This window comes from Anabrus simplex, chromosome 5 (genome assembly GCF_040414725.1).
Source record: "Anabrus simplex isolate iqAnaSimp1 chromosome 5, ASM4041472v1, whole genome shotgun sequence".
Lineage (NCBI taxonomy): Eukaryota > Metazoa > Arthropoda > Insecta > Orthoptera > Tettigoniidae > Anabrus > Anabrus simplex.
Window position 1 is genome coordinate 455,317,133 of NC_090269.1, and position 14,984 is coordinate 455,332,116.

At 39.1% G+C, this 14,984-nt stretch overlaps 1 protein-coding gene across 1 annotated transcript; it reads left to right on the forward strand.

Annotated features, from left to right (window-relative positions):
- Nucleotides 1–387: 387 nt before the first annotated feature.
- LOC136875120 (craniofacial development protein 2-like) lies at nucleotides 388–930 on the forward strand. The gene has a single exon (XM_067148861.2). The coding sequence runs from the start codon at nucleotides 388–390 to the stop codon at nucleotides 928–930; it is 543 nt and encodes a 180-aa protein (XP_067004962.2).
- Nucleotides 931–14,984: the final 14,054 nt, after the last annotated feature.

Consider the following 14,984-nt stretch of genomic DNA (forward strand, 5'->3'; position numbering starts at 1 on the left):
ACGGCTGAGTGGCCTAATAAGTGGTCCTGAGAATCGGGATACCAGTTGCTATGGAATGGGAATGGGCATCTCGGATATATTCTGAGTCATGGCCCTCCTTGTGCTCAGGCGGCTGGGACTATACGATCCACCGGTCGCCAAAAACCGTTAGAGGAGATATCCACACTTGGACTATGTGTAAGTAGGGTAGCACCTTGCTTCATGAATTTACCAAGCTCAGAATATTTTAAGCAAACCTCGGACCTCTGGGAGAAACGGAGTCCCAGTCCCATTTGACAGGCGAGGGACTCCTTGGAAACAACTTGGCGAACAAAATGGAATTCGATGGGAGCTATATATGGGACATATGGAAGAAAGAAAGTAGAACTGGCTGAGTCAGCAACGAGGATGTATCTGGATGTGCTAGAAATAAGTGATATTGGGGTAAAGGGAGATAGCGAGGTAGAGATAGGAGATTATAAAGTGTACTTGACGGGTGTTAGAAAGGGAAGGGCAGAGTATGGGGTAGGGCTCTTTATCAGGAATACCATTGCACGCAACATAGTTTCTGTTAGGCACTTAAATGAGCGAATGATGTGGGTAGATTTGATAGTTGGGGGAATTAGGACGCAAATTGTCTCAGTGTATTCACCATGTGAGGGTGCAGTTGAGGATGAAGTTGACAAGTTTTATGAATCATTGAGTGACATCGTGGTCAGGGTCAACAGCAAGGATAGAATAGTGCTAATGGGCGATTTCAATGCGAGAGTTGGAAATAGAACTGAAGGATATGAAAGGGTGACTGGTAAATGTGGCGAATATATGGAACCTAATAGGAATGGGAAGCGTTTGCTGGTCTTCTGTACTAGTATGGTTTTAACTGTTACGAATGCATCCTTCAAAGATAAGGCTATTCACCGCTACACGTGGGAGGCTAGGGGTACCAGATAAATAATAGATTATATCTTAACCGACTTCCAATTCAGGAAGTCTGTTAGGAATGTACGAGTTTTCCGGGGATTTTTCTGTGATACAGACCACTATCTGATCTGTAGTGAACTATGTATCTCTAAGCCTAGGGTAGAGAAAGTGAAATCTGTCTGCAAACGAATAAGGGTAGAAAATCTCCAGGACGAGGAAATTAGACAGAAGTACATGGATATGATTAGTAAGAAGTTTCGAACAGTAGACAGTAAGCAGGTTCAGGATATAGAATGATAATGGGTGGCATACAGGGATGCTGTAGTAGAAACAGCAAGGGATACCTAGGAACAACTGTGTGTAAAGATGGGAAAAGGCGAACATCTTGGTGTAATGATGAAGTGAGAGCAGATTGTAAACCTAAAAAGAAGGCTTATCAGAAATGGCTCCAAACAAGGGCCGAGGCAGACAGGGATCTGTACGTAGATGAAAGAAACAGAGCGAAACAAATAGTTGTTGAATACAAAAATAAGTCGTGGGAAGATTTTGGTAATAACCTGGAAAGGCTAGGTAAGGCAGCAGGGACAACTTTTCGGACAGTAATAAAGAAACTTAGGAAGGGAGGGAAAAGGGAAATTAACAGTGTTTTGAGTAATTCAGAAGAACTCATAATAGATCCTAGGGAATCACTGGAGAGGTGGAGGGAATATTTTGAACAGCTTCTCAACGTAAAGGAAATCTTCGTTGTGGTGTTGCGAACAGCCAAGCTCTATGGGGAGGAGGAAAATGGTCTTAGTGAAATTACGCTTGAGGAAGTGGAATGAATGGTAAATAAACTCCATTGTCATAAGGCAGCAGGAATAGATGAAATTAGACCTGAAATGGTTAAGTATATTGGGAAGACAGGGATGAGATGGCTTCATAGAGTAGTAAGGTTAGCTTGGAGTGTTGGTGAGGTACCTTCAGATTGGACAAAAGCAGTAAATGCACCTATCTATAAGCGAGGGAACAGGAAGGATTGCAACAGCTGTTGAGGTATCTCATTGATTAGTATACCAGGCAAGGTATTTACTGGCATCTTGGAAGGGACGGTGCGATCAGTCGTTGAGAAGAAGTTGGCTGAAAACCAGTGTGGTTCAGACCACAGAGGGGCTGTCAGGATCAGATTTTCAGTATGCGCCAGATAATTGAAAAATGCAACGAGAGGAATAGGCAGTTGTTTTTATGTTTCGTAGATCTAGAAAAAGCTTATGATAGGGTACCGAGGGAAAAGATGTTCGCTATACTGCGGGACTATGGAATTAAAGGCAGATTATTAAAATCAATCAAAAGCATGTATGTTGACAATTGGGCTTCAGTGGGAATTGATGGTGGAATGAGTTCTTTGTTTAGGGTACTTACAGGGGTTAGACAAGGCTGTAATCTTTCACCTTTGCTGTTCGTAGTTTACATGGATCATCTGCTGAAAGGTATACAATGGCAAGGAGGGATTCAGTTAGGTGGAAATGTAGTAAGCACTCTGGCCTATGCTGACGACTTTGTCTTAATGGCAGATTGTCCCGAATGCCTGCTGTCTAATATCTTGAAACTTGAAAAGAGATGCGAAGAGTATGGTATGAAAATTAGCCTTTCGAAGACTAAATTTATGTCAGTAGGTAATAAATTAACAGAATTGAATGTCAAATTGGTGATACAAAGCTAGAACAGGTCGGTGATTTCAAGTATTTAGGTTGTGTGTTCTCCCAGGATGGTAATATGGTAAGTGAGATTGAATCAAGGTGTAGTAAAGCTAATGCAGTGAGCTCGCAGTTGCGATCAACAGTATTCAGTAAGAAGGAAGTGAGCTCCCAGACGAAACTATCTTTACATCGGTTTATTTTCAGACCAACTTTGCTTTACGGGAGCGAAAGCTGAGTGGACTCAGGATATCTTATTCATAAGTTAGAAGTAACAGACATGAAAGTAGCGAGAATGATCGCTGGTACAAACAGGTGGGTACAATGGCAGGAGGGTACTCGGAATGAGGAGATAAAGTGTAAGTTAGGAATGAACTCGATGGATGAAGCTGTACGCATATACCGGCTTCCTTGGTGGGGTCATGTGAGGCGGATGGAGGAGGATAGGTTACTAGGAGAATAATGGACTCTGTTATGGGGGTAAGGGTAGTAGAGGGAGACCATACGACGATGGTTGGACTCAGTTTCTAACGATTTAAAGGTAAGAGTAATAGAACTAAATGAGGCTACAGCACTAGCTGCAAATAGAAGTTTTCTGGCGACGTTTAGTAAATTCAGAGGCTTGCAGACTGAACGCTGAAAAGCGTAACAGTCTAATGTACGAAGCGTTTCTTTTAAGTAATGTCCGTTTTGTTGTAGACACTAGTAGTTCGCGTGCATATCGCAACAGCGCGTGCATCCTGTACCGGCATGCCTCGGGAAAAACTGCGCTCAGTATCAGCTCTGTAGCTAACCTGTACGGTTCTGTTCTGTGCTTTCAAAGTGTTTAAGACTATCAACTCGCCCGCCGCATGTGAGGTTCGGTCAGTGATACGGTTTTTGTCAGCAAGGAACCTGTCTGCTGCAGAAATTCATCGACAGATTTGTGAAGTGTACAGTGATACTGTTATGAGTTCAAGCGAAGTGCGTAAATGGGCACGATAATTCAAAGATGGCCGTGACAATATCCATGATGAGGACCATTCCGGTCGCCCTTCTTTGATTTCAGATGATTTGGTGGCTTCAGTTGAAGCGAATATTCGTTAGAACAGGTGCTTCACAATAGCAGGTCTCTCAAACGAATTTCTTGACGTGTCGAGATCAGTGCTTTACAACATTGTTTCTGAACACCTAAAGTTTAGGAAACTGTGCTCCCGTTGGGTCCCGAAACTCCTAACAGAGGACCACAAAAACCAAAGATTTGAGTGTGCGATGAAGTTCTTGACTCGTTATGACGAAGAAGGTGACGGCTTCTTGAGTCAGATCGTATCTGGAGACAAAACATGGGTTTCGCACATCACGCCTGAATCGAAGCATCAGACCATGGAATTGAAACTCACGCACTCGCGTGGAAAGGTGAAGGCCAAACAGACTGTCCCAGCGCAAAATCATGCGTCGGTGTTTTGGGATAAGCATAGTGTTTTGTTGGTCGACTTCATGCAGCGAGGAACCACTATCAGTGCAGAAGAATAACCCTGAGAAAGCTACACAGAGCGATTCAAAACAAAAGACGCGGCATGCTGACAAAGGGAATTGTCCTTCTCCATGACAATGCAAGACATCACACTGCAGGTCAGACCCGCGATTATTGGAGAGTTTTGGCTGGGAAGTTTTAGACCACCCACCCTACAGTCCTGATCTTGCGCCCAGCGATTACCATCTGTTCCTCCACCTCAAACATCTCCTCAGTGGCAACAATTACAACGATGACGACGACGTGAAAACGGCAGTGAACTCTTAGTTGTCGGAGCAGCCGGCAAGTTTCTATGAAGAGGGTATTTTAAAATTTGTTACGAGGTATGATAAGTGTTTGAGCAAACTTGGCAACTATGTCGAAGAATAGAGTGAAGTATGTACTTTCTGAAAATAAATTTACTTTTTTGAAATAACCTTTCGTTGTGTACTTATTTTCAATCGGACCCTACTTAAAAGAACACACCTCGTATGTATGTAACGTATGAACTCGTCACATTTAGGATGCCAGACAATACCTAATGTTTTAATAGCTTCATTCTTAGTGGGGTTACAAGGTGACAACATTTCTCTATCCTCTACAGTGATATTGCCAAGAGCTTCTGGACAATTTGACGCTCAGTTTCTAAGATGAAAATGTGCACTATCAAGCACAGAAAAGATTTCTGATTTAAGCTCCTTAGCTTCTTCCACTGAATTAGTACCTGTCAGCAGGTCATCGACATAAAAACAAGAGCAAATGATCTCTTATACAGTGGGGTGATATTCCTTGTGTTCATCAGCAAGTTGAACTAGACATCTCGTAGCGACAAAACGGGCAGAATTTGTACCGTACGTAACAGTCGTAAGACGATAGTCCTTGTTTTCTTCACCAGTAGTTTCACGCCAAACAATTTTCTGAAGTTGCCTGTGGTTAGGATGAATTAGCACACATCTGTACATCTTAGCAATGTCAGGTGTAAGAACAACAAATAGGTTCTGAACCTCAAAACAATGGAGAGCAAGCCAGGCTGAATTGTAGGACCAAACATAGAATTCAAAGCTATCCCATTTGATGATTCACAACTTCTGTCAAAAACAACTCTCAGCTTGGTTGTAGTGCTAGAATCAATCAATCGATCAATACTAATCTGCATTTAGGGCAGTCGCCCAGGTGGCATATTCCCTACCTATTGTTTTCCTAGCCCTTTCTTAAATGATTTCAATTACATTGGAAATTTATTGAACATCTCCCTTCGTAACTTATTACAATCCCTAACTACCCTTCCTATAAATCAATATTTGCCCCAATTTGTCCTCTTGTATTCCAATTTTATCTTCATATTGTGATCTTTCCTACTTTTAAAGACGCCACTCAAACATATTCGTCTACTCTTGTCATTCTACGCCATCTCTCCGCTGACAGCTTGGAACATACCACTCAATCGACCAGCTCGTCTCCTTTCTCCCAGTTCTTCCCAGCCCAAAATTTGCAACATTTTTGTAACGCTACTCTTTTGTCGGAAATCACCCAGAACAAATTGAGCCGCTTTTCTTTGGATTTTTCCAGTTCTTGAATCAAGTAATCCTGGTGAGGGTCCCATACAATGGAACCATACTCTAGTTGGAGTCTTATCAGAGACTTATAAGCCCTCTCCATTACATCCTTGCTACAACCCCTAAACACCCTCATAACCATGTGCAGAGATCTTATCCTTTATTTACAATCCCATTTATGTGATTATCCCAATGAAAATCTTTTCTTATATTAACACCCAGATACTTGCAATGATCCCCAAAAGAAACTTTCACCCCATTAACGCATTAATTAAAACTGAGAGGTTTTTTCCTATTTGTGAAACTCACAATCTGACTTTTAACCCCGTTTATCATCATAACATTGCCTACTGTCCATCTCACAACATTATCGAGGTCATTTTGCAGTTGCTCACAATCTTGTAACTTAGTTATTACTCTGTACAGAATAACATCATCCGCAAAAAGCCTTACCTCTGTTTCCACTTCTTTACTCAAATTATTTATATGTATGTAAGAAAATATAAAGGTCCAATAATAATGCCTTGAGGAATTCCGCTCTTAATTATTACAGGATCATATAAGGCTTCGCCTACTCTAATTCTCAGAGATCTATTTTCTAGAAATATAACAACCCATTTAGTCACTCTTTTGTCTAGTCCAATTGCATTAATTTTTGCCAGTAGTCTCCCATGATCGACCCTATCAAATGCTTTAGACAGGTCAATAGCAATACAGTCCATTTGACCTCCAGAATCCAAAATATCTGCTTTATCTTTCCGGAATTCTACAAGTTGACCTTCAGTGGAATAACCTTTTCTAAAACCGAATTGCCTTCTATCGAACCAGTTATTAATTTCGCAAACATGCCTAATATAATCAGAAAGAATGCCTTCCCAAAGCATACATGCAACGCATGTCAAATTTACTGGCCTGTAGTTTTCAGCTTTATGTCTATCACCCCTACCTTTATACACATGGGCTACTATAGCAACTCTCCATTCATTTTGTATAGCTCCTTCAACCAAACAATAATCAAATAAGTACTCCAGATATGGTACTATGTCGCAACCCATTCTCTTAAGTATATCCCCAGAAATCTTATCAATTCCAGCTGCTTTCCTAGTTTACAACTTTTGTATCTTACTGTAAATATCATTATCATCTGTAAATTTTAATACTTCTTCAGCATTAGTCACCCCCTCTCTATCTGGACATTTTCCTTGTAATCAATACTCTTTACATACTGGTGACTGAATACTTCTGCATTTTGAAGATCCTCACATACACACTCTCCTTGTTCATTAATTATTCCTGGAATGTCCTTCTTCGAACCTGTTTCTGCCTTTATGTACCTATACATACCTTTACATTTTTCACTAAAATTTGTATGACTGCCAGTTATGCTTGCCATAATGTTATCCTTAGCTGCCTTCTTTGCTAGATTCAATTTCCTAGTAAGTTCCTTCAATTTTTCCTTACTTCCACAGCCATTTCTAACTCTGTTTCTTTCCAATCTGCACCTCCTTCTTAGTCTCTTTATTTCTCTATTATAATAAGGTGGGTCATTATCATTCCTTACCACTTTTAAAGGTACAAACCTGTTTTCACATTTCTCAACAATTTCTTTAAACACATCCCATAGTCTGTTTACATTCTTATTTACCGTTTTCCACCGATCATAATATTTTTTTTTTTAAACTGCCTCCTGCCTGCTTTATCAGCCATATGGTACTGCCTAATAACCTTCCTTTCTTTCACATTTATCTTTAACTACGACAAAAACAGCTTCGTGATCACTAATACCATTTAATACTTCGGTTTCTCTGTAGAGCTCATCTGGTTTTATCAGCACTAAGTCCGGGATATTTTTTCTCCCGGTTGGTTCCATCACTTTCTGAATCAGCTGTCCTTCCCGTATTAGCTTATTTGCCATTTGTTGGTCATGCTTTTTGTCTTTTGCCTTTCCTTCGCAATTGACATTTGGTAAATTAAGATCTCCCACTACAAACATCTTATTTTCCATGTCCCACATAGCTGATTTTCTTACCAAATTATTCTGAATCCGTGTCAGCGCTACCCTTTCCCGGTCTGTACACTCCAAAGACATCAAGTTGCCTATTATCTTCAGAAATGATCCTTACACCTAGAATTTCATGTTTCTCATCTTAAACTTTTTCGTTGCTTACAAATTCTTCTTTCACCAGAATGAATACTCCCCCTCCCACCATTCCTATCCTATCTCTACGATACACACTCTTGTTCCGTGAGAAAATTTCTGCATCCATTATATCATTTCTCAGCCATGATTCAACTCCTATTACAATATCTGTTAAATATATGTCTGTTAAATTGCTTAATTCTATTCCTTTCTGTACAATACTTCTACAGTTTTACACTAACATTTTTATGTCATCCCTACTTGACTTCCAGATCTCTGTACCCTCATCACCGCTCCCTAGACAACCCCGTTTTCCTGAATGTACCTTCCTAATACCCTTCTAATCAAATTTCCTAACGTACAATTACCACTGCGGTTTAAGTGAAGGCCATCTGAGCGCAGATCCCTATCTCCTACCCACCCATTAGGATCTAGAAATATCACTCCCCATTTCCCACATACCCACTACATAGTCTCATTTAAATCACCAAACCCCCTCCAGTCAGTATCCCTCCTATACAGTATTCTAGTGATAACAATCTCCGCTTTCTTAAACTTCACCCGTGCTGCATTTACCAGATCCCACACATCACTAACTATGCTGGTTCTTATATTAGCTTGCCTTACGTTGTTTGTCAACGTGAAACACTATTACCTTCTCCTTCCCCTCCTCCTTCTCTTCTACTTTTCTCAGCATCTGCATCAACCTAATTCCTGGATAACACTCTACCCTGGTTCCCTTTCCTCCACACACTTTCCCCACGTGTCTAACGATGGAATCCCCCATGACCAGAACCTCAACCCTACCCATCTCCTTTGATCCCCTCCCGGTCAGCCCTATCTTTCATGATAGCTGCAGATGCTGCTTCATCGTCCCTTTTCTCCTTCCCATGACCCTGTTCCAGCTGTCTTTTCCTATCCTCTACTCTGCATTTCCCTTCCCTACCTTTTCCCTTCCTCCTACTTCCACACATCTCAGTAACAGTTCCCTGTTCCTCATCTTCCCTCTGTTACTCTACCTGGAGTGGCTCGTACCGATTTCTCACAGACACCTGTCCTGAATTCTGATCCTGAATAGAGCTCTTAGCCTGCAATCTCCTTCCTCTTAGAACATTATACCACCTGTCTTCTTCAGTTCCCCTTTTCCTTCCCATTCCTCTTTTACACCTGCTGTAACCTGTACATTGTTTGAGGGAGGCCTACCTTCATTCCTGTCTTCTGCGAGAATCCTAATTATCTCCCTCAAACTCTCCAACTCCTCTTTCATACCCCTCAATGCCTCGCCACATCCACAGTTCCTACACTTGCCCTCTTTATCCATTCTTTACGGACTAAATGAAAAGAAGAGTAAAATAACTTACTTTGTGCAAAAAAATGAAAAAAAAGAAATATTGTCTAAGATAGTCTCAAAGATCACACGAACATTAGGTAATTAATATACTACTACACTATAATACTACTTAGACGTATTCTGTTTTTATCCTACAACACCCTAACAGATAAAAACTTCTGTTAATTACTGAATACCAAAAGGAATACAAAAATTGCACAATTCTATACTGCATTTAAGCCTCTCCTAATTACAACAGCAGAATTTTAGTACGAGAGTTTCTACAGATACCTCTATTATACTACACCAAAATTTTACAATAATTTTACACAATTTTACAATAATAAAATAAGCACGCTAATGTCTAGTAAGATAGTACTCGTATACAACTGTACAGTACTCTACAATAATTTCAAACTACCTTCAGATGTATCCTAATTACAATACCGGTACCGTATGTCACTACTATGCACAAACAGAAATTGATTTTGCAAGTTTGAAATTTGCACGAACTACTGTACTCAAGGATTATCAACAAAGCTAAATGCATAGACGGATTATTATTAGTACTATGCTCTAATAGATACACATACAAAGATACACACGGATATAGCAGGTAAGATACTGTACTACCTAAATGTACCGTATCTGCACTTCAATTCTAAACTGAAATCGGGTTATGTAAAGTTTACTGCTGGTGGATTACTATTATTTTCCCTACTATGCGAGACGGAAAAAATAAGTGTCCTTAAATGCCGAAAAATAAGAGGCTGTCTACAATAATTTCTGTTAAAACTACGTCGTGGGCTTGAACTGCAATATTATTGCGATAGACCCTATAGGAATTTAATTATTAACTTTTAATAGACGTATGAACGAAGGTGCAAAGTATGCCGGGACCTTAGGCTACAAATTATCGGAATAAGGTAATCAGCTGATTTTGTATTTGTTTACACAACTACCATGTGCATGTAGCCAGTACTCTTTGATCTCGTCGGAATGTACGGTATCAACAAACGTCAACAATCCAAAAACTGTTCAGTACCGTAATTGTTCAGTCAAATTACCGTGTAATTTCTTTAACTTCTTTCTAAATCGAAGTTTAGAGGCGTATCGTGTTTTTTAATTCGACAAATTATTACCTTCGCGATAGTTTGAACGGATATCTGTACGAAATACCGGAAATGTTGCTGCGGAAGTTACGGTCCCATTCCTTACGATAATCTGCCTTTGTAAGTATTATACCAACGAACCTACAGATGTTTACAAATAATTTTAATGTTAATATTATTACGTAAAGTGTTTCCTAAACCTAAATTCGAAACAAGGTACAAAATGGGGCAAATATTCATTTATAGGAAGGGGAGGTAGGGATTGGAATAACTTACCAAGGGAGACGTTCAATAAATTTCCAATTTCTTGCAATCATTTGGGAAAAGGCTAGGAAAACAACAGATAGGAAATCCGCCACCTGTGCGACTGCCCTAAATGCAGATCAGTATTGATTGATTGATTGATTGATTGATTGATTGATTGATTGATTGATTGATTGATTGATTGATTGATTGATAGCCTACTTAACCTAGAAAACATAATTTACTGAAGACCAACTGAATTACTTGTTATAAATTTTAAATAAATATCACTACTCCCAATTTCTACCAACAACAACTAAACACCACTATATAAATAGCACTGAATGAATCAAAAACACACATAATTAAGCTATTTCAATTGGTATTAACTACTTGAGCATACAATGATGAGGCACATAAAAGCTTAACATGTTGGAGGTGTCGGAAGGTGCAGTTTCCATGTGACCCTTTTCACTGTATTCACGCATTAAATCCGCATACTTCCTTTTCAAGTCTGGAAGTCTATGAAATGTATTTTCAATCTGTTTGAGCCTTTAAACAGCATTATGCTTAGACTCAGTACAGGTGGTACTTCAGCACGAATAGGAAGATTGACAACAAATCTGCCAGAATCATCTCTTTGAACACTTCGCAAGCACTTTCTTCAGGAGAAAGAATTGGTTGATGAAGTTCTTCAAGCTCTCAGAACTTTTAGAGTTTAGTGTCAATAGAATCAAGGTTTACTACACTGGCACGACGAGCCCCAATGGATGACTGTGGGAAAGTGCCTGACAGCACCCAACCAAATTTGGTATCTGACAGCCTTTCTTATGCAAAAATGTTAGAAGACACAATTTCACAATGGACATCAGCTCCTGATAGTAGAGGGCTCATAAAATATCCTATCACTGAAAATAATATCATGAGGAATAACCCAATTGGAACAATCGATTTTCTGCACAGCAAGGCCACAACTGCACAGTTCAACTTCAGTGTGTAATCTGAGACATTACAGCACAAAACAAGGTTACATGTTGATCTAACAGGTGAGATATTCGCATTGCCTATACCAACAATAGGTTGATGACAAGCCCTTGTACGGATCCCAAGCTTCTTGACAAGATCAGAAGTCATAAAAGATGCCTGACTCGCAGAGTCTAACAAAACTTTAACTAGTACAATCTCTCCCGAACTATATTTTACTCCTACACACACTGTGCTTAGCAAAACATAAGGACCTAGTCCTGAAACACCCTTCATAGTGGTGGGTAAAACAATTGCAGAACTTGTAGCATTAATTTTATTATTGTTATTAGGGACTTGTTTGTTCCTTGTGAACCAATACGTTGTGGGGCCCATTAACTGGGACACTTGTTTTGCTTACACTGTTTAGAAACATGAGAAGCAGAAAAACACAGATAACAAAGTTTATTATTCTTCACAAACTTCCGACGATGATTAATGTTTGTTTGTTTGTTTGTTTGTTTGTTTGTTTGTTTGTTTGTTTGTTTGTTTGAACTTTTACAATCAGAAATCAAGATTGTAAAACCTACAACTCAAATTGGTGCTGTTGTTGGTAATGTGAAGTGTATTTAGATTGAATTTTAACCCTCGTTTTTGTTCGCTAACAAGTTTCTTGGATTCTGTTAGCGCTTATGTTTGACATTTTCTTTCCAAGAAATGAATTAAGTTATTTAGTGCGGGAATATCAGTGGAGACAATTTTGTTTTTCCATTCACTTCTATGGTTGGATTTGATTTTACTTAGAATCAATTATTGTAGCAAAATTTCATGAAGTGGAACTTGACCTTCCAAATTTTCAATAGCATTAAGGTTAGATTTTACTTGGTTTATCAATTTGCGATATTCAAAATGAGCTCATGTTCTACAATTATGAAGATTGAGCAAATGTTTTACATGCTGTGAGACAACGAAGCATTTATTATTGTACCTTTCATCAATTAAATTCCAAGCAAGAGTGAATTTCTCAGCATATATGGCTAGGTTATACTCGTATAATAAATCCCTAGGATCGCCTTGAAGACGACAACAGGTAGTGTAGTCTTTGCACATTGTTAATGCGGGTATTTTTAATAACTAAGCTTTGAAAGTTGTTCCTGAAACTCAAGTATTTTGTCAAATCTCCTTTAAGAACAGTCAGTTCAATGGGAGGGAATTTCAAACTGGAGCTGGATCAAGTAGAGTTATCAGAAACAATGGATGCGTTACTAGGGGTACTAGGTTTTTCAAATGAAGAAAGCAATTCTTCAATCCTACCAACTATTGCATCATACCTGTTTTCAAATTCATTATGCTCTCTGAAGGGAGTTTACTAGATTTCGAGTCTAATTCACATTCTAAATACTCCCTAACTATACTGGAATCCTTCCAAATTTCTGGAAGCCTATTCTCTTTAGAAATCAGTTTGTAATGGTTGATGTTATCTTGCTTCAAGTATTTTGAAGGTGAGTTAATGACCTATTAAGTAGGCCACGTATTTTAATAGCCTTTGCTTCGGATTCAAACACCATGATGAATATTTCGGGTAATCAGTTATTGACAAGATAATAATAGAAGTCAATCCTGCTACTATGGTGATTATGCGCACAATAAGCTCTGTACCTAGTGCACTGCATTGTTACAATGAGTGACAGTCTTTGAATGGAACCACCAATGTAGTTATATGCATACAATCATGATATAGAGTATAATAAGTCACGTACATCCTAAAATATGCAAAATACACATAGCGACCCGACATATTATCAGTCCATAACTTTATAGTGCCCATGAGAAATCAAGACAAATCTGTTATTTCTATACACGGAAAGTGCTAGCAGTAGGGTTAGGATATCAGGCAGGATGTCCACCCTAGTCAAGATAAGAACAATAAAGACTAATGGAACAGCCTTACAGTACATAGCGGTGCTGTATCTTTAATCATCACTACCACTGGAACCACTCCTTGACTGTAACTGATCCTTGACTGGAGCCACATGGCCAAGGTGACCGGAAAGCCCAAACGATGGCATCTGCAATGGAATGTTCGCTGGAGTCCAAATTCCAAGCAGGATTTAACATCTCAATCATCAGTGTATCAGATACAAACTGGCGTAAACAGCTCACAAGAACGGATGCGTCAGCACATGGTAACACTCCACAGATGGTTAACATGCGATATTAAAACAGTTCCAAAGCAATGTAGACATGTTGAAATCTCAATGTAATGAATTCAAACATTCGTACTCATTAGTCTTAAGCACGACATTATGGTCCTTCAGAACCAATGCTTTTTCTGCCAAGTTCGTTGCTATGTTCAAATGGCGGTTGCAGGCAGCAATACATGATTAAAATAATTTTATATTGTCTAGCGCAATGTTCAAAGCTGTACACCGGTTAACTTCAAAGTTCACAATGATTCTCATCGCAGCCAGGAATGATCAAAATTTTATGTTGCGAACTGCAAATTACATGTCGGACGCAAATAACAAAGTTGATTTCCATAGGCGCACAAATACAATTTTGAAATAAGTCAGATAGAGGACCAGACTGCCCTAAACGAGCAGACACAATGCATCACTCAGAAGATGATTCAAATATTTATTACACATGAATAAACACTGAACATTTACACATATGTACAAGAAGATGTAGAGGTACACCAAAATGTATGTACGGCTGCCGGTCGCCATGTTCAGTCTCACAATATTAATTGACGCAGCAACACATTGCCAACTGTGACGAATGAAATGCGGCAGGCGAGTTGCCAACACAAAAGCCGCAACAAAAGGGGAGCATTTTTTTTCGTTTTCTGACCAACTGACAGCAGAACTTGCAATCGATTTCCTTTTGTACTTGCAGCATAACTGAACCTCTGATAAATGTCATTGTTGCCAGTTCTATTGTTACATATCTAAGAAATGGAAATATACGAACAGAAACATTAACAGAAAGGTTACCCGCAGCTATAAAAATGAAATACAATTTTGTGGGAAAACGCAATTACTCTACCTCTTGGGAGATTGATGAACTTGCTTAGGATTCATCTGATGTTTTCTGGAAATGAACATTTGGCCTCCGGAGCCTATATCCTTTCATAAGGAGCCATTCGCAATCCGAGTTCTCTTGTGTTAACTTAAAAATAACCCAGGTTTCATAAAGCTATTCATACTGAATATCCTGCTCTGCAATCCAACAAGTCATTGCTTTCAGGTATGCTTCTCAGCTTACTAACGAAATGCTCTACTGGGTCGCTGTTAAATGATTCTGGAATGTGGATATATATTGTCCTTGAGATATTGAAGAGCAGTAATGATCTCTGATGGAAGTATATCCTTGGCCCATTTCACATTCGTTTTTTTGAAATCTGAATGTGCCACATGCTTTCTAGTTAAGAAAGGAACTGGTTTAATCACTTATTTATGCTATATGACATATACATTTTTGTTATGTCTCCCAGTAATTTCTTCTGTCTCAGCGTTCTTTTTTCTGAAAAATTCATGGCCTGACGTTATTAAGAATGTGACAGTTGTCGA